The sequence below is a fragment of the Plutella xylostella genome, chromosome 24 (genome assembly GCF_932276165.1).
Source record: "Plutella xylostella chromosome 24, ilPluXylo3.1, whole genome shotgun sequence".
Lineage (NCBI taxonomy): Eukaryota > Metazoa > Arthropoda > Insecta > Lepidoptera > Plutellidae > Plutella > Plutella xylostella.
Window position 1 is genome coordinate 5,528,572 of NC_064004.1, and position 19,300 is coordinate 5,547,871.

At 49.2% G+C, this 19,300-nt stretch overlaps 2 protein-coding genes across 2 annotated transcripts; one reads left to right on the top strand and one right to left on the bottom strand.

The window, feature by feature from the left end:
* Window positions 1-324: 324 nt before the first annotated feature.
* LOC125490514 lies at window positions 325-1,398 on the top strand. Its single transcript, XM_048629949.1, has one exon. It carries the CDS (start codon window positions 688-690, stop codon window positions 1,327-1,329), a length of 642 nt encoding a protein of 213 aa, XP_048485906.1. The 5' UTR covers window positions 325-687; the 3' UTR covers window positions 1,330-1,398.
* A 5,352-nt stretch (window positions 1,399-6,750) lies between these two features.
* LOC119691977 (kelch-like protein 30) lies at window positions 6,751-15,461 on the bottom strand. Its single transcript, XM_038110886.2, has 5 exons — window positions 15,215-15,461; window positions 13,929-14,938; window positions 12,906-13,258; window positions 12,164-12,279; window positions 6,751-9,385 (listed from the first exon to the last, which is right to left on the bottom strand). Exons 1-5 carry the CDS (start codon window positions 15,350-15,352, stop codon window positions 9,248-9,250), a joined length of 1,755 nt encoding a protein of 584 aa, XP_037966814.2. The 5' UTR covers window positions 15,353-15,461; the 3' UTR covers window positions 6,751-9,247.
* Window positions 15,462-19,300: the final 3,839 nt, after the last annotated feature.

The window sequence follows — 19,300 nt, forward strand, 5'->3', positions numbered from 1 at the left end:
AGCCCATTTGCCGCTACTTTTGAAATGAATTAAAAAAGTTTTTTTATTTTTTTATTATTATTATAAGTACCTACCTGCAAGGTAAGAATTTATTTATTTATAATGGAACATTTTGTGAACAATAGGTTTTTCTGTGCGGCACTTCTACATGCAGACGACAACCATTGGAGACGCGACCGATCACACGAGCGCGTGCTCCTGCGGAGACTGAGGCCGCACGTCCCCTACCGTGCGGAGCAGTTTGGTTTCCGCAGTGAGCACTCCACCACGCTGCAGCTTGTGCGCGTCCTGCATCTTATGGCCTTTGAACGCAACAAGGGCCGACTCACCGTCAGCGTCTTCCTCGACATCGAGAAGGCGTTCGATCGTGTGTGGCATGCGGGACTGCTGTACAAGCTGTCTCTGACGTCCACGCCGCTTGCGATTGTGCAGACAGTGGCGTCATTCCTGGATGAACGGCGGTTCTACGTTTCGGTCGAGGACGCCGACTCCACCCCGCGCAAGATCTGCGCCGGAGTTCCTCAGGGGAGCTGTCTCTCGCCCTGCCTCTACGCGGCCTACACCGACGACATCCCGACACTGGCCGGTACACTGACCGACGGTGAGCAAGACGTTGAGTTGGCACTCTTTGCCGACGACAGCGCGTACTTTGCCTCATCTCGGAAGGTGGACCTGGCCGTGTCCAAGATGCAGCGGCTGCTGGACCGGCTGCCGGAATGGCTGGACAAGTGGCGCATGGCGGTCAATGTGGGCAAGACCGCCGCGATGCTGTCCGGCCGCTACCGCGCGCCGGCGAGGAAGCTGCAGCTGCGAGGCCAAGCCGTCGAGTGGAGATCCTCAGTCAAGTACCTGGGGGTGACGATTGACCGCGCGCTCACCATGAGCGCCCAGGCGGTCAACTCCGTCAACCAGGCGAAGGCCGCACGGGCCATGCTACGTCCCGTGCTGGCCTCCCGACTCCCCCTGCGCACGAAGCTGGGGATCTTCAAGACATACGTGCGTTCCCGCCTCACCTACGCCGCTCCGGCGTGGTACGCGCTATGCTCGACGGCCAACCGCAACAGGCTCCAGGCGCAGCAGAACCTGACCCTGAGGACCATCGTCGGGGCCGGGCGGTACGTCAGAAATGATGTCATCGCCCGCGACCTCAAGATCGAGTCGTTGGAGGAGTTTGTGGTCCGTCTGGCGCGTCGAATGTACGACCGCGCCGACAACGGGCCGCACGTACACCTCCACGACATCGCCCCGACCTACGACCGGCCAGACAATGGCAGACCATATCCTCGGGAGCTCCTTCTGTTGGCACCAGCCGACGAAGTGGCTCCCTGAGTCGATACTACACCGGACGAGACACCTGATCCTCGGGAGCCCTAGCTGTTGGCACTCAGCTGACGAGAGGGGCTCCCTGAGTCGATCCACTGGACCAGACGATTCTTCGTGAGCTGCTGTCGTCGGCAACCAGTCGATGCGGCGGCTCACCGAGACGCAGATGACCAACCAGACGCCGCCTGCTGAACAGGCGGCCCCCCGGACCCAGGAGCTAGTTGGCCCTGGAGAAGAAGCCCGGGCAAAGAGGGCTCCCTCACAGGCCCGAAGCCTGCGCCCTGACGGGCGCAGAAGAGAACCAACGACGACGACGACGAGACCGATCACACGTACATCGGACACGTTACACACACACGCGCGCGAGTTTGAGCCGTAGTGTACTTACCCACACTACCGTAGTTCGCTCCGCATAGCGACCGGCCACCGTAACCTGACCCGCCGTGCCACTCCGTAGCCTGTGCTGCGTCGAGAACCGGCGGTGTCACGCGAAAGTGGTCCGATACCGCTCCGTGTTTGTGACGTATTGTTTGTTTGTGCAGTGTAGTGCGCACAGTGTGCAAATAGACTATAGTGCAACCCAGGGTTTTTGTTGAAAAACTCTTGGGTTCACGACATCAGGAGCTACCTAATCTTGTTGCGCCTGTCCTGGGCTTCTCACCAGCGAGATCAACCCGGGTCGGCTGCACGCGCCGAGGAGTGCTATCCAGGGTCCTGCGCACCTAGGTAGCTGCCTGCACCATCGAGGATGGAGGAGGACGAAGGTGGAGGTAAGCCGCCCCGAGTCGACTGCCACGACGAGTGAGAGCGCCACTCTATAAGCTATATCCTATTATGGATATAGCTTGAAGCATGAGCTTCCGACGAAGGTCGCCATCCGAGGTCTACCAGCGAACACGCCTGCCGAGGACATCCAGGCCGCGCTGAGGACAAAGGGCTTCCCAGTGCGGTTTGTGAGGGCCATCGCTGCTGCGAGGGGGAGGCCGGGCTGCCTCTTCCACGCGCAGTTTGAGCGGCTCTCTAAGGAAGAACTCGCGCAGCTGTACGCGGTGGACGAGCTCCTGTACATGCCGGGCGTCACTATCGAGGCCTGGCGAGGACGAGGAGGACCACCGCAGTGCCACCGCTGCCAGACCTTCGGGCATGCGTCGGAGCATTGCCACCGCCCGCTTAAGTGCGTGCGCTGCTCCGGCGAGCACCGTGCCGGCGAGTGCCCCCGCCCCCGCGACCAGCCCGCTACCTGCGCCAACTGCGCGAAGCCGCACACCGCCAACAACCGGCGCTGTCCGGTCTTTAAGCGCGAGGCCAGGAAGCGCAACATTAAGCTGCCCCCGCCCGCCCCCACCGGACAGAACCCAGCAGGCCCCTCCAAGAGGAGGCGAGGACGGCGCCGAGGAAAGAAGAGGACGGCTGAGGAACCAGTCCAGTCGGCCAAACCCGCGCCGGCCGTGACGGTCTCGGCCCCCACCGCTTCCTCCGCGCCCCCTGCACCGACCCCCGCCCCCAGGAAGGCGCCCACTCAGTTCGCTGCACTCTCCCACTTCATCAAAGAAGACGTGCTGCACGCGATCGTTGAGCTGGTCAAGCAGCTCACGATCGCCATCTTCACCGGACAGGACCTCACGCCTTTCCTCACCTCAGGACTGACCAGCCTACAACGTTTCAGTCATGGCTCACGCCCTTGAATCATGTACTGGAACCCGGGGGGCATCATCGGATACACCGACATGCTTCGCACTCTCATCCAGTCGCAGGACATTCATATTGTCCTCCTGGGCGAGACGAAGCTGTCACCGAAAGCGGAGCTCCGCCTGCCCAACTTCTTCGTGTACCGACGTGACGAGATGAGTCCAGCTGGCGTGCCGTACAGAGGCACTGCCGCCCTCGTCCGTCGCGACATCGTGCACGAAGAACTGGACCTGCCGGCGTTTGACACGACACGCTCGATAGGCGTGAGAGTCAGCGCCGAGGGGACGGAGCTCCGCCTATACGCTGCCTACCGCCCACCTGGTGACCTGCTGAACCCGAGGGACTTCCGAACGCTGTTCGACGGAGCGTCTCCTACCCTGCTCGCCGGGGATCTCAACGCCAAACACCCGGCGTGGGGGTCCCACTCCATCAACCTCGCGGGTTGGAGACTGTACGAAGATTCCGAAGATCACCCCTACGAAGTCTGGGCTACGAGCCCGATTTTGTGCGCTCTATACAAGTACGAAAGGGCAGGTCAGGATGCATTATGTTCACCCAACTGCGGCGTACCCCCCATTTGACCCCGGCAATACGCAGTGACAGAACTGCTAAATATGCTGGGGATTAAAATTTAAAATTGGAACGGGAAGAAGGGACCGGCGCAGTGTCACCGCTGCCAACAGTTGCGGCACTCCTCCCACCACTGCCACCGACCCCAAGCCTGCGTCCGCTGCGGAGAGGGACATGCTGCCGCTCAGTGCCCTCGCCCCAAAGAGGAGCCACCAACGTGCGCCAACTGTGGACGTGCACACACGGCGAACAACACCTCGTGCCCCACGTACCGAGCCGAAGCCAAAAACACCAAGGCGGGCACAGTGGCCAAAACTGGCAAGGGCAAGAGCCTACCGCCACGCACAGAAAAACCACACGTAGAGGAATCGGCCGTAGCCACCTTGATGGCTGAAGCGAACGGGCCCACTCAAGAAACAGCAAACAGACCAAGGAAGAGGAAGATGGGGAAAAAGACTACGGCCTACACTGCACCAGCTGCGTCTGCTGCGCCCACCGCCGCCACCCCGCGGCCCGCACCTCCAGTGCAGGTGCCCACACAAAACCCGCCCAGCTAACTTACACCAAGAGCACTCCTGAGGCTGGGACTACCTGTTCCCCTCACCCCAAGGCAAATTTGTAAAAACCAAAAGGCTAACAGCAAAAAAAGTCAATTAAAAAAAAAAAAACCACCAAGAGCACAAAACCCCAGAAGCGAGGGAAAGGAGGAACTTCTGGTGATCGCCACGGAGATCCTGTACGAGGTGCTGCAGGCGCTGAAGACAGGTGATGACCCGGTCCGAGTGATCTTCGCGCTCACACGACTCATCCGAGGTCGAGAGTGAGGACAAGCGCCCGAAGGTCGCTTCCTCGTCGTCATCTAGAATAGAATAGAACAGAACTGCGTTACCTCCAAGCTAAGCAAGCGGCAAGGAATAGCCGACGCCCATTTGCCGCCGCTCGTGGAGTAACGCCTTCCGCAGTGGCCGCGCAGGCTGCTGGGCCACGCCGCGCACGCGCGCCCCTTCTACCAGGCGGTGCGCTTCATCCCGCACTCGCCGGAGGAGTACCGCATCGTGCAGCGGTACCTTGAAGCGGCGAGCAAGGAGGACCAAGCTATATCCTATTATGGATATAGCTTGAAGCATGAGCTCCCGACGAAGGTCGCCATCCGAGGTCTGCCAGCGGATACGCCTGCCGAGGACATCCAGGCCGCGCTGAGGACAAAGGGCTTCCCAGTGCGGTTTGTGAGGGCCATCGCTGCTGCGAGGGGGAGGCCGGGCTGTCTCTTCCACGCGCAGCTCGAGCGGCTCTCTAAGGAAGAACTCGCGCAGCTGTACGCGGTGGACGAGCTCCTCTTCATGCCGGGCGTCACCATCGAGGCCTGGCGAGGACGAGGAGGACCACCGCAGTGCCACCGCTGGCAGACCTTCGGGCATGCGTCGGAGCATTGCCACCGCCCGCTTAAGTGAACCTGAACCCGAGGGACCTCCGAACGCTGTTCAACGGAGCCTCTCCTACCCTGCTCGCCGGGGATCTCAACGCCAAACACCCGGCGTGGGGGTCCCACTCCATCAACCCCGCGGGTAGGAAAATGTACGAAGATTCCGAAGACCACCCCTATGAAGTCCTCGTGCAAGGCCAGACGTGCTGGACATCGTGCTGCACCACCTCATGCCGTGGCCAGTGCACGTCGAGGTCATGTACGACGCGGACACTCAGCACGTGCCGTTGCTCATCACGGTGGGCATCAACTCGGAGTTCCGCATCCAGAGGCCGCCACGCAGAACCGTGGACTGGGCCGCCTACCGCTCAGCCATGGACGCGTTCTCCTTCGATGGGCAACTCACAACGCCCGCCGAAGTCGAGTCAGCGGCCTCTGTGATCACCACAGCCATCAAGACCGCGCAGGAAGCGACCACGATTATCCAGGAGTAGAAGTCTCACCGACGAGAGGAACTGCCCGCACATCTCCGAGCTAAGCAAGCGGCAAGGAATAGTCGAAGCCCATTTGCCGCCGCTAGAGCTGGTCAAGCAGCTCACGATCGCCATATTCACAGGACAGGACCTCTTGCCTGTCCTTAAAACATGAATGACCACCCTCGAGCGTTTCAGTCATGCCTTACGCCCTTAGAGTCATGTACTAGAACCCGGGGGGCATCACCGGCCACGCCTCCCAGCTACGCACTCTCTCAGAGTAAGCAGCAAGGAATAGCCGAAGCCCATTTGCCGCTGTCTCAAAGTAGTGTATGTTAATTTGTGTAAATAAATCCTCTTGTTGAGCTGAGTGAACTCGAAGTGTTTTATTCCGCTCAGTCCACTACTGTCCTCAACCCCCTTCAAGGTGCCCGTGACCAGCTTGGCCATGACCCGTCTTCTCGCCCCTTTGAGAAAGGAATAAAATTCTCTCCGAAGAGCGACGAGGAATACCGAGTGACGCAGGCATACCTCACTAAACTAGAAAAATCAGTGGGAGTAGCATGGTTTAGCTACTCGCTCCCCTCGGAACGAAACCTAAAGGTCGCCATCAGGGGACTCCCAGCTGATACCGCAGTAGAGGAGGTACTGCGCACCCTGGGCTACGAGCCCGATTTTGTGCGCTCTATACAAGCACGAAAGGGCAGGTCAGGATGCATTATGTTCACCCAACTGCGGCGTACCCCCCATTTGACCCCGGCAATATACGCAGTGACAGAACTGCTAAATATTCTGGGGATTAAAATTGAAAATTGGAAAGGGAAGAAGGGACCGGCGCACTGTCACCGCTGCCAACAGTTCCGGCACTCCTCCCACCACTGCCACCGACCCCAAGCCTGCGTCCGCTGCGGAGAGGGACATGCTGCCGCTCAGTGCACTCGCCCCAAAGAGTAGCCACCAACGTGCGCCAACTGTGGAGGTGCACACACGGCAAACAACACCTCGTGCCCCACGTACCGAGCCGAAGCCAAGAACACCAAGGCGGGCACAGTGGCCAAAACTGGCAAGGGCAACAGCCTACCGCCACGCACAGAAAAACCACAGGTAGAGGAATCGGCCGTAGCCACCCTGATGGCCGAAGCGAACGGGCCCACTCCTCGAGCTTCAAACAAACCAAGGAAAAGGAAGAGGGGGAAAAAGGGTCCACTCCCGCCACCCCGCGGCCCACACCTCCAGTGCAGGTGCCCACACAAAACACTAACTTACACCAAGGGCACAAAAACCCAGAAGCGAGGGAAAGGAGGAACTTCTGGTGATCGGCACGGAGATCCTGTACGAGGTGCTGCAGGCGCTGAAGACAGGTGGTGACCCGGTCCGAGTGATCTTCCTGGCATAGCCGCGCTCACCCGACTCATTTGAGGTCGAGAGTGAGGACAAGTGCCCGAAGGTCGCTTCCTCGTCGTCATCTAGAACAGAATAGAACAGAACTCCGTTACCTCCAAGCTAAGCAAGCGGCAAGGAATAGCCGACGCCCATTTGCCGCCGCTAGTGGGTGTAACGCCTTCCGCAGTGACCGCGCTAGCTGCTGGGCCACGCCCCGCACGCGCGCCCCTTCAACCAGGCGGTGCGCTTCATCCCGCACTCGCCGGAGGAGTACCGCATCGTGCAGCGGTACCTTGAAGCGGCGAGCAAGGAGGACCAAGCTATATCCTATTATGGATATAGCTTGAAGCATGAGCTCCCGTCGAAGGTCGCCATCCGAGGTCTGCCAGCGGACACGCCTGCTGAGGAGATCCAGGCCGCGCTGAGGACAAAGGGCTTCCCAGTGCGGTTTGTGAGAGCCATCGCTGCTGCGAGGGGGAGGCCGGGCTGCCTCTTCCACGCGCAGTTCGAGCGACTCTCCAAGGAGGAACTCACTCAGTTGTACGCGGTGGACGAACTCCTCAATAGGTATAGAGGCCTGGCGAGGACGAGGAGCACCACCGCAGTGCCCCCGCGGCCAGCCCGCTACCGCGAGACCACGAAGCCAAACATCAATTTGCCCCCGCCCACTGCCACCAGGCAGAACCCCGCAGGCCCCGCTAAGAGGAGCGAGGACGGCGCCGAGGAAAGAAGAGGTCGGCTGAGGAACCAGTCCAGTGGGCCAAACCCGTGCCAGCTGTGACGGTCTCGGCCACTACCGCTACCTGCGCGCCCTCTGCACCGACGAAGACTGACTCGGAGCTCAGCGGAGCAGCTCTGAGGCCCTGAGGTCACCGGCCCCGGCCCCCGGACCAGCTCCATCTGCCCAACTTCTTCGTGTACCGACGTGACGAGACGAGTCGGGCCGGCGTCACCGTTACCTCCGAGCAAGCAGCAAGGAATAGCCGAAGCCCATTTGCCGCTGTCTCAAAGATGCCCATAAAATTTTGGAAAAAAATAAGTTACCGAGATCCAATCTCCTAACCTCCGCTCCATACTAGCAGCAGACACAATACATGACGAATCTGACGGAGATTCGTCGCCGTCGTCGTACGACAGCCGGTCAACCCAGTCTCAAATATACATTTGCAAGTGTCACATTGGAATGGCTTTTCACCAGTGTGAATTTACTCATATCACGATATATAACCCACCTCATATCACCTTACACTGCACGCCGGCGCATACAACGGATCTCAAGAGCTACCTAGATATAGACATGTGCCCGGCGGTTTCTCGCCATCCATACACCACAACCACCCGCAACAGCAGTCAACCCCTCGACGGGTCGGCTTCGCCGCCTACGCTGAAGCTGTAATAACCTGAAGCAGGGACTACCTGTTCCCCTCAGCTGTAATATCCAAAAGGATAATAGCATAGCCATCATAAAAAAGCTGTGAATTTACACGCTGACTACACCCACTACATGTTTAATGTTTGACAACCAACAAAGGTCAATAAAAAAATAAAGACATTTTTGAAATGCAATACGCCACTGAACGAGCTACGCGATGTCAAGAGGCATTGATTAAGAACCCTCCTGCCTCATATCTTACAATAAAGATACTTATTTTCATTTTCATATATGAAAACTCAAAGTACATATATGAAGAAACCGGGATAATAATATTCTGCTTTACTCCTGGGGAAAGTGATCAATCTGGTACAATGCAAATCAGTTTATACATGGGCATTGAGAAGTATTTCGATACAGAGTGATATGGAGTTATGTGTTATCTAATAAAGTACATTACAGTGTGTAATGTAGTCAATAGCGGTTTTTAATATACCTACCTAGTACTTGTTTTCTTTTGGTGCAAAATGAAAATAACAAACCCTATAAGAATGCAATGATAGTAATTTGATAGGTTTTGTATTGTGACCCACAATATCAATATGTATGTATGTACAATGTGCTAGATTTGTTTACACTAGAAATGGGCTGATGTCTGATATTTACTCCGGAATACCCTTTAAGGCACAGCAAAACTCGCGGGCAAAAGATAGTTACAATTAAAAGATAACAATCGATTATCAATATACCTGCCTTCTGGGCGCCTTTCAGAAATCATGTTTATATTGACTCGGTGGCGTATTTTACCACGGTCATGTAAGCACAAAATTAAGTTTATATCAGAATCAGAACTACCGTCAGTTAAAAGTCTACCTAACGTCAACAATGTCTCCGTCACCGTGGGTCTTGGTGCAGCGTGGTCCGGATGGGCGGGGCTTGCTACGGCGTGGTCCGGCTGGGCGTGGCTTGGTCCGGCTGGGTGCTGCGTGGTCCGGCTGACTCCGGCTGGCTGCGTCAGTAGTCCGGGTGGGGCGTGGCGAGGAAGGCGCGCAGCTGCTGGGCGGCCCAGGCGGAGCGCGCGGGGCGCAGCGGCGGCGCGCCCAGCGCCAGCGCCACCGCGCCGCACACCGCGCTCACTGTCAGCTCACTCGCCTGGTGGGGACAAAACTATGTTACTTATATGATATAGGATGCTATGACAGCTCTTCGGATCATACACCCGTAATAACAACTATAAGCACATCTGTTATAGAAAGAGCAAAATGCCCATATTTATGCAATCACAAAACAGATTGGGATTCGTATCGCCAATACCTAGAAGATCACACCAACCTCAACATTCCTTTAAAAACCGAAGAGGATATCGAAACTGCAGCCAACTATCTGACTCAAATCATTCAAAAGTCAGCTTGGCTAAACACTCCAGGCACTAGAGATCCCATAAAAAATCACGGTCGGTACAACATACCTCAAGAAGTGAGAAAAAAAGTACTGGAAAAAAGGCGACTCCGAAGGCAATGGCAGATCAGCAGACATCCAGAGCACAAAAAGGCTTTTAACAAAGCTGCAGCTGAATTAAAGGACTTCTTAGTTGAAATAGAGAATGACACCCTCCAACAAAAACTAGAGTCCCTCAACCCAATGTGTGATAATGAATATTCCTTATGGAAAACTGTTAAAACAACACTAAAGCCTCAACTTGCTCAATACCCATTAAAAACCGAAGACGGAAGTTGGGCGAGGACAGACACAGAGAGAGCTGAAGCTTACGCGGCGTTTCTGAAAAATGTGTTTAAACCTAATGAAGACCTCACATCAGACATTGTAGATGAAGAAGTCAAAAACTATCTGGAAAGTGATCTCCAACTCAGTCCACCTTTGGCTGCCTGTACCCCTTCTGAAGTACGTAGAACAATCCAGAATCTACAATTAAAGAAGGCGCCAGGTTTTGACCTTATAACCGCTGAAGTACTAAGACAACTACCAAAGAAAGTCATAACTCTCATAACAATTATTTTCAATAGCATACTGAGAACCGGGTATTTTCCGAACATCTGGAAAGTGTCCCAAATAACAATGGTGCTCAAAGCGGGAAAACCCCCACATCTTACGTCTTCCTACCGACCAATCAGTCTGTTACCAGTGCTCTCAAAAGTCTTCGAGAAAGTACTTTCTGTGCGGCTAAAAGCTTGTATGGCAGAGAAGAAACTAATCCCAGAACATCAATTCGGATTCAGAAGCAATCATTCGACAGTGGAACAAGTACACAGAGTTTGTGAAAAAGTGAGAAACGCCCTGGAAAAAAAGCTTTATTGCTGTGGAGTATTTCTGGACGTACAACAGGCGTTTGATAAAGTCTGGCATAATGGCCTACTCTATAAAATAAAGAAGACCCTACCTCATAACATGTTCCTACTCCTGAAATCATACATTGAAAATAGGTCATTTTATGTGAAAATAAACGACTCTGTTTCCGACATGTATGATATACAAGCGGGGGTACCGCAAGGATCAGTCCTTGGGCCGACATTGTATATTATTTATACCAGTGATGTTCCTGTGTCAGAAACAGTGATGACTGCAACATTTGCAGACGATACTGCTGTACTTGCTTCAAGTGATAGTCCAGAGCAAGCATCAGCGACCTTGCAAACACACCTCAACAAGATACATGATTGGATGAAGTGTTGGAAGATCAAGGCTAGTGCAGCAAAATCCAATCATATCACTTTCACCCTAAGAAGGAAAGATTGTCCGGAGGTCAAATTTGGGAATGAGCGATTACCACATAAAGATACAGTGAAGTACCTAGGGTTTCACCTTGACCGGAGGCAAACTTGGAAAAAACACATCCAGAAAAAACGCGATGAGCTGAACTACCGTTTTAGATCTCTCCAATGGCTGCTCGGCCCGCAGTCGAGACTGTCACTAAACAATAAAATGCTTATTTACAAATCCATTTTAAAACCCGTCTGGACTTATGGTATACAGTTGTGGGGTACGGCGAAAAACAGCAACATTGAAATACTGCAAAGATTCCAAAATAATGCACTGAGGACCATAGCAAGAGCTCCCTGGTTTACAAAAACTGATGAAATACATGCTTACCTAGAAATACCTACTGTGAAAGAGGAAGTTAAGCATCTCACAAAAGCCTACAGAGACAGGGTAACAAATCATGAAAATGAGCTGGCGCGATGTCTAACACAGACAGAAATGACCCGTCGCCTTAAACGAAGCCACATCTGGGACAATTATTCAGTTGAATAAAACTGAATAAATTTTAATGAAGGACAGCCTATCAATGGAGAGGCCAGTTCTGCAAGTCACTCTACCGCTCAAAAGAACTGCTTATGGTCCAACGACTGATCGCAAGTTAGAACAATCAAGGAACAAAAAAAAAAAAAAACTTATATTGAAATTAAAATGTTCTTAGTCCCGTCACACTCCGGGAGATTTGAAACAATTAATGGGTATGCGGGCTAGAGTGGGTAATCAATTTAAAATTGACAAAACTAATATCTGCCCCAGCGGGGATTGAACCGGGACCCTCATTACATGCATTTCACCTAGGCTATGCATATTACTGCAGAATATGAGCCTCCTACAAGACTGGAGGACCGCCATAATCTCCACGCTGCACCTGGGTTGGAGATATCACACAACAGAAATATTTAACATCTATCTGCCCCTGCCGGGAATCGAACCCGGTACTATCAGCAGCCCTAGATAACCCATCAGTTTTGTATATTATTATTATTGAATCCTTTAAGTACTTATATCACCACAAATATATGTATAAATAAGTGTACAAACTGTTAAATTAATGCAGAAAACATTTTCTACACGTCAAGACACAGGAAGTAAAGAAAAATACTATGTTAAACGATGTGCAAAATAAATAAGAGTAGCGTAAGTAGGTGGTGGTACCTGGTCCGGCTGCGTCCACAGCACGCGGGTGCGGCGCAGCTCCCCGCCCTCGTACCGCTCCACGGCGCGCAGCTCGCCGCCCGCCGCCGCCGCGCACACCGCCACCACGCTCTTGCCTGCACACAAACATACCAGGGTTTTAACTACTTAGGCACATTTAAATAGAAAGAAAAGGTATTCATAACATACTGGTCCCGCCTATAAAAGAATACGCGGGCTTAAAGAATAAAATATTTAAAAATGAACGGATCGGTTTCCATAGGTACGTGATTTTATAAGGTCGTTGACACTCGTTGATATGTAGGTCACTGTGTCACGATAGGGTTGTTGGTACCCAGTTTTCGAGTAAAACTTTGGACGTTAATTACTCAAAAACGGTAACGTATTTTGAGATTCTGACTTCTTTCCCGGGCTTAGATATAACATGCTGCACATGCTGGTTTCGGCTTAATATACCAATTTTGCAACACCCTGTATAGTTTAGGAAATACCTATAGGTTCTCAATAATTATAAAGACTGCCTTGTAAAATAAATTGTGTGAGTGTATTGTGTTCTATGTGTATATTTTAAAAATGGGGTGACAGGATTGGCCAGTCAGATTACCAGGAAATTGTCAGTCACTGACTATGACTACCCAGTGTGTGCTGGACCGTCCAGCACACATGGAAGTAACAGGTGAAACATCACTTAATAAAGTTTAAGAACAAAAGGTACAAAAACAAATGGAAAAAATAAACTCACCATCAGTGCACATAGCTACAACAGGATTCACGAAGCTCTTGTACGTGTCAACGTACTTGTCCTCCCCGGGGCGGAACCGCAGCAGGTGGCTGCAGTAGCTCTGCGCCATGTACACGTGCGCGCCCAGCGGCACCAGGCACGAGGGCCGCAGCGCGCGCGACTCCACGGCCTGCTCCCAGCGCTCGCCCCCGTCCGCGCGCTCCGCCAGCCGGTACACGTGCTTGTGTCCGCCCGCGTACAGCGTGTCCGCGTGCACGCACAGCGCCGGGCTCTGCAGCGCGTCCGGCAGCGCCGCCAGCTTGCGGAACGAACGCTCCTCCAGATCGACCGCTATGGCGCAGCTCAGCACTATTCTGGAATTGCAGAGAAAGCGTGATGTGCGGGAGCGGATAGTGCGGCCGACTGTAGGAGGACTTAGATTTGATTCTTAACACAAATCATTACAAAAGTACGCATGGGTAAAATATGTTATGTTTAATCTTTGATGTGTTTGTTACACAGATAGCTAAATTTAATGTTCCTGTTTTGATAGTGGTGGCATTACCTCCTATGACCCAGTAGGCAATACTTAATAAACAGCTCTTGAGTCGATAACAATGGCGTTTTTATTTATTTCAATTGTAACCAAAATATTAAAAAGCCTTAAAAAATTACTATTTACAAAAAATATAATGATTAAAATGCGTAATTACTTGGTATGTTGCTCTAGAAACACAAATAACTCACCTTCATCACTTGGAAACTCGGATTGAAATTGATAATTAATCTCAACTTCGATTGAGTACACAAACAAATGAATGCACCAGAATTTTTCACTCAAACAGAAAAAAAAACAGATTTTGCAGTGACTACCCACATATTTTTTAATTTTTCTTAAAATAATTTATTCGTGTGGCAACACTGGAAGAGTTATGCCTTAGAATAATTATTACGAAAATATGCAATAGGGTTTCAGGGGCTGGTGGATATTGAAGAAATAATTATTAAGCTTTAATTATTATTTTTTTATATATTTGCACAAACCTGAAGCTGCCGACCCCGCCCGCCATGTAGAGCGTGTCCCCGCGCACGGCCAGGCCGGCGTGGCGGCGCGGGGGCAGGCGCGCGCCCAGCCGCGACCAGCGCGCGCGCAGCGTGTCGTACACCAGCACGTCGCGTAGGAAGCGCCCCGAGCCGCGCCCGTACTCGCCGCCCGCCACCACCAGCCGGTGCGCGCCCCACGCCGCCACGCTCCAGCCCCACAGGTTCTTCTCTGGTATCTCCAGCCACTTCTCAAAACCTGTAGACTCATCGAAAGTGTAGATGAACTGTGGCCCCTTCTCGTGGCAGCCCGTGCTCTCCGTCAGCGACACGCATGGCACCAGCTTCAGCTCCCTCTTCATACTCGAGTTCACTAGATTGAGGACTTCAGTAAAAACTCTCTCAGTGTTAAGTTCACATAAAAGTTGCTTATTTTTTACAATATCTGTGGTTGATATGTCCCAGAATCTAACAAATATTTCATGCAGACAATCCACCATTTTGGAGGCCAGGCTGTACTGGTATTCTTTTAACAACTGCTGCATTTCTTGTAGCTCCTGCACAGTGAGAGCCGCTATGTCTAAGCAACCAAGGACAATGAGAAGTGCATCGGCCGACCTGTGTGCCTCAATGACCCACTGCAATCCCATTTTAAACACAGACAATTCACAGTCAGTGTTCAGGTGGGAGTGAGAGAGGTACCAGTGCAGGGACTGCAGGCTTGGAATGTACTCTGCTTTCATTTCTTTAAACTGAAGGAGAGCATAAGAAGCTGCAAGCTTCTTCAGCGCAGGGAACGACGCCATCTCAGCCATGCCCATGATGTGCAAGCAGTTGGCGACGTTGAGCCGCAGGTCCAACACACACTCAATTTGCTTCAGCAGCTCAGTGATTTGCAGGAAGTTTGCTGATGCTGCCAGGTCATTGATCTCATTCAAAGAGTAGTCTGTCAGGTCTATTAAGCCATTATCGATATATTTTATGATTGTTTTCATTGAGCATGCATCCACAACCTGTAATAATGATAAAGTTAAATTATGGATATTTTCAAAGTTTGAATGTAGTGCTACTTTCTACAAACTACAATACTCTGCTCCATCATCATTAAATTATCAGCCAATCGTTGCATGCTGCATGGACATGGCCTCTCCCACGGACCGCCACAACATCCAATAACCCTCGACCTTCCTCGTCCAACCTCTACCATATTGCCATAACCTTCTGCTCTCATCAGCTGCTGAAATATTTAAAATTTTATAAGAGAATTTAGTTTAATATTAGCCACTTACATTGATTTGAACTTCCCGCAGCTCGTTTTCCACATAGTTGCCGCTGAACATCGCCCGAAAATAATCACTGAACTCGCACAGGGCATCTTTGCGAGCCTTAAATGTTTGGCCGTCAACAATTAAAGTAACTTTACTCATGGTCCTTTTAGATAAATGCCTTGTAATGTTTAAAAACTTAATAGAAATATTATTGTGTTGTGGATGTTAAATTCAAACAAAAAATAAACAGAAAGGAGAAAAGGAAGGAGGTGCTTTTCTATTCTGTGGTTTGAACCAGGGTTGCCAGGTACTAGGTCACTTGGTGGTTCTCAGAATAATTTTACTGAGCCCATTGATGTGAACTCATAGTAAACGAATAATAAATGAATATGAATAATATGAATATGTATTTTGTTGGTTTTGGCAAGATTAACAGTCGTTATCTTATTTATTTTAATAACCTTTATTCATAGATGCTGGGCGACTCACTCAGGGTGACCCTACGCCGTACGCCTTTTACCCGTAGGCATCGACATCACCACTAGCCGCTCCAGCATTGACAGCTGTACAGGAAAATGGCGCACCCCAATGTGGGTAAATGGGTACTCTAGTTAAAAATGAGAGTTTTTATCGATCGTCCTTTTGGGCGACTATCCCGCCCGGCAGAGAACGTCTGTTAAATCATCTAGTTTGACTTGAGAAGTTCATAGTTCATTGAATGATTGAACGGCTTGAACCATGCTTCAACCATATCTGAGGTACCTACCGTTTCTTGAAACCATTGTGAAACAAATCAAGGAACGAGAAGACCAAACCTAAACTTATCCAAGCGCGAGGCTTTTATTATTCTGAGTCCATCTCTAAGGCAGTCTGTGGGACTTTTTGGCGGGCTTTTGAAAAGAGTAGGCGCGATTTTACAAAAGTTTTTCGAAAATTATTAAAACTTAGTTAAACACTGTAAATTAATACTGTAATATATTGTAATTAACTTGTATATACTTGGTGTATAAAATGGAGGAGCCTCCGGGGGCTGGGTCCCCTGGGGGTGGAGATCGAGCTTCCCCGCCCAATCTGAAGAGGGGCCGGGACAATGATGAGGAAGAGTCTCTGCAATCCACAAGGGACTATTCCGACATGTACATACCCTATACAAAACCTAACTACAAGAGAGTGTTTCCAGACGTGAGTACCGGCAGCGGCAGCGGTGAGTACCTCGTATTTGTAGAAAGCACGAAGGCGGGCGAGCGGCTCGGGAACAAGAATCCCCTGATGTTGGCCACATTATTTCGGAATGAAATTAAAGGAGTCACAAACATAAAGCGAATCAACGCAAGCAAAATAGGAGTGACCTTCTCTCAGACAAACACTGCTAACAATTTTCTGAAAAACGAGAGTTTCCTTCAGAAATATGAAATGAAGGCGTTCATTCCAGCCAGGTCTGTGGAGAAAATCGGCGTTTTAAGATTTGTACCCACAAACATAAGCAATGAGGAACTTTTTAGGAAATTACAGTTGTCATTAGAAATAGTGGCAGTACGGCGCTTTACGCGCAAGGTAAATGGTGAAGTTAAGCCATTTAATTCTGTGAGTGTGACATTTTTGGCAAATTCGTTGCCCGAAGCTGTCTACCTGGACATCTTCAGGTTCCAGGTACATGAGTATGTAGCACCGTTGTTGCAGTGCTTCAAGTGCTTCAAATTCAATCACGGAGCTAAAATATGTAAGTCGGCTCAACGGTGCTCCATATGTGCCGGGGACCATCATTATTTAGAATGTAAGAATGAAGCTGTCAAATGTATCAACTGTAGCGGAGAGCACCTGGCCATTTCAAGGGACTGCCCCATAAAACAAACTAAAATTCATGAATTAAAAAATAAAACATACGCTTCGGCGATGAAAAATAACAAAAATGACAACATTTTTAAAAATTATGAGAAGGACTTTCCAGCACCACGTGCCAGAAATCATAACTATGCCTCTTCCATGAAAGCACCAGCAGCTGCAACACCAACAGCTAAAACAATACTTAAAACTAATGAAAATATAACGGAAAAGTCTAAGGTACACGAAAGGGAGACTATTGAGAATAAAAAAAAAACAATTTTAAGCAACGAAAATTTAATAAATGAAATTTTATCAAACGAAATTGTACTGAAGGGTATGATTGCCGCGTTGGTGGCCATTGGCAATGGTGGTAGGACGATAACAACAACAGTAATAAAAGAAATTTTAACAAAAACACTAAAAAATGAATAAAGATTTTATTAGAATATCACAATATAATATAGAGGGCGCTATGAACAAAAAACCATTGTTTATAAAATATTTATATGACAACGACATTGATATTTGTCTATTAAATGAGACCTGGCTTAGAGATAAAAATACTTTTAATATACCCAGCTACAACTTCGTCTACCAAAACGGTAAGGACGGACGATGTGGTGTAGGTATATTAGTAAAAAACCATTTAAAATATACAGTTTCTCCCACACCCTTTTATGAATTCTTGCAAACCACGGCTATAATCTTATCAACTAATGCTGGTAATCTGACATTATTATGCGCATACAGTCCACCTACTAATAACAACCAACGTAGGTTTCAAGGAAGAAGATTAAAGCAAATTTTAAATGATTTACCTAAACCTATTATGCTATCAGGCGACCTTAATGCACATCATGTTGCCTTTGGTTGCCTTTCCACTAACTCCAGAGGTAGTGAGATATACAATATTATAGATGAATACGACTTATGTATTCTAAATACTGGAACTCCAACCACAGTAGGTAGCCCTAATAAAAATCCCTCAGCAATAGATATATCCTGCATAAGTCCATCCTTAGCTTCACTCTGCCACTGGAGAGTTCATGATGACTCCATGGGCAGCTATCACTTTCCCACTATTATTGATATACAGACTTCAGTACATAAATATGAAAAAGGTAGTCCCATTGATCGTTTTGTGTACAGCAAAGCTGACTGGCTGAAGTTCTTATCTGAAACAGAACATAAATTGGGAGACTTAGTAATAAATCATTCTTGTCCTCTTGAAAGTTACAATGAATTTTGCAATAAATTAAACGAAATCAAAGAAATTTGTATACCTAAATTTAAGAAAACTACACAATTTATATTAAAAAAGCCTGTTCCCTGGTGGGATACTGAATGTAGTGAGGCCGTCCAAAAAAGTAAAGAGGCCTTAAATTTGTACAGATCAAACTCTTCAATAGATTCTTACATTCAATATAAAAAACTAGACGCATTAAAAAAGAAATTACTAGCAGAAAAAAAGAAAAATGGATGGAGTAAGTTATGTGAGTCATTCAATAGATATACACCAGTCAGTACAATTTGGAATTATATAAGAAGATTTAAACGTGTAGCCTTACCCAAAACACCCAAAAATGATGAGTGGATCCCCTCTTTTCTGGATAAATATGCACCTCAATCTCCTCCTGAGAAACAAATAGATGAAGCTTCATTAAATAAATACTTTTATAGAAATAATTATGATAGTAATGATTTTCTCTCTCAGCCATTCTCCTTCAATGAGTTCTTAGCAGCAATAAAAACACGGAAAGATACTTCTCCTGGCCTAGATGATATTCCATACAAACTTATTCGCCACATGCACATAACTGCACAGAAAACTTTATTAAACATTTTTAATTTGCTTTGGATATCTAATTCTATCCCTGACACATGGAAAACACAATGTGTAATACCAATTTTAAAGCAAGATAAACCAGAAAACGATTTTAATTCCTACAGACCAATCGCACTTTCTTCATGCGTAGGTAAACTATTTGAATTTATGCTTAAAACAAGATTAGATCATTTTGTAGAAACAAATAAAATATTACCTGAACAACAATTTGGATTTCGAAAGGGGCGTAGTGCTGCAGAAAGTTTCACTTCTCTTGTAGAAGACATTAAGAATTCCTTTCATGGTCACTCAGCAACTGTTTGTGCATTTCTTGATGTCCAAGGTGCCTTCGATAATGTTAATCCATCTGTACTAATACAAATCCTGTCCGAAATAGGCATTCCAGGTCATATCTGTAAATGGATATTTAATTTTTTATATAACAGGACAATGTATGT

Excerpts from the sequence above, each read along its gene's own strand:
- LOC125490514 (XM_048629949.1), top strand. The coding sequence starts at position 688 with ATGCAGCGGCTGCTGGACCGGCTGCCGGAATGGCTGGACAAGTGGCGC.
- LOC119691977 (XM_038110886.2), bottom strand. The coding sequence starts at position 15,352 with ATGAGTAAAGTTACTTTAATTGTTGACGGCCAAACATTTAAGGCTCGC. Across the intron at positions 14,939-15,214 it reads TGCGGGAAGTTCAAATCAAT|GTTGTGGATGCATGCTCAAT; the intron begins GTAAGTGGCTAA and ends TCATTATTACAG. Across the intron at positions 9,386-12,163 it reads TGTGGACGCAGCCGGACCAG|GCGAGTGAGCTGACAGTGAG; the intron begins GTACCACCACCT and ends TGTCCCCACCAG.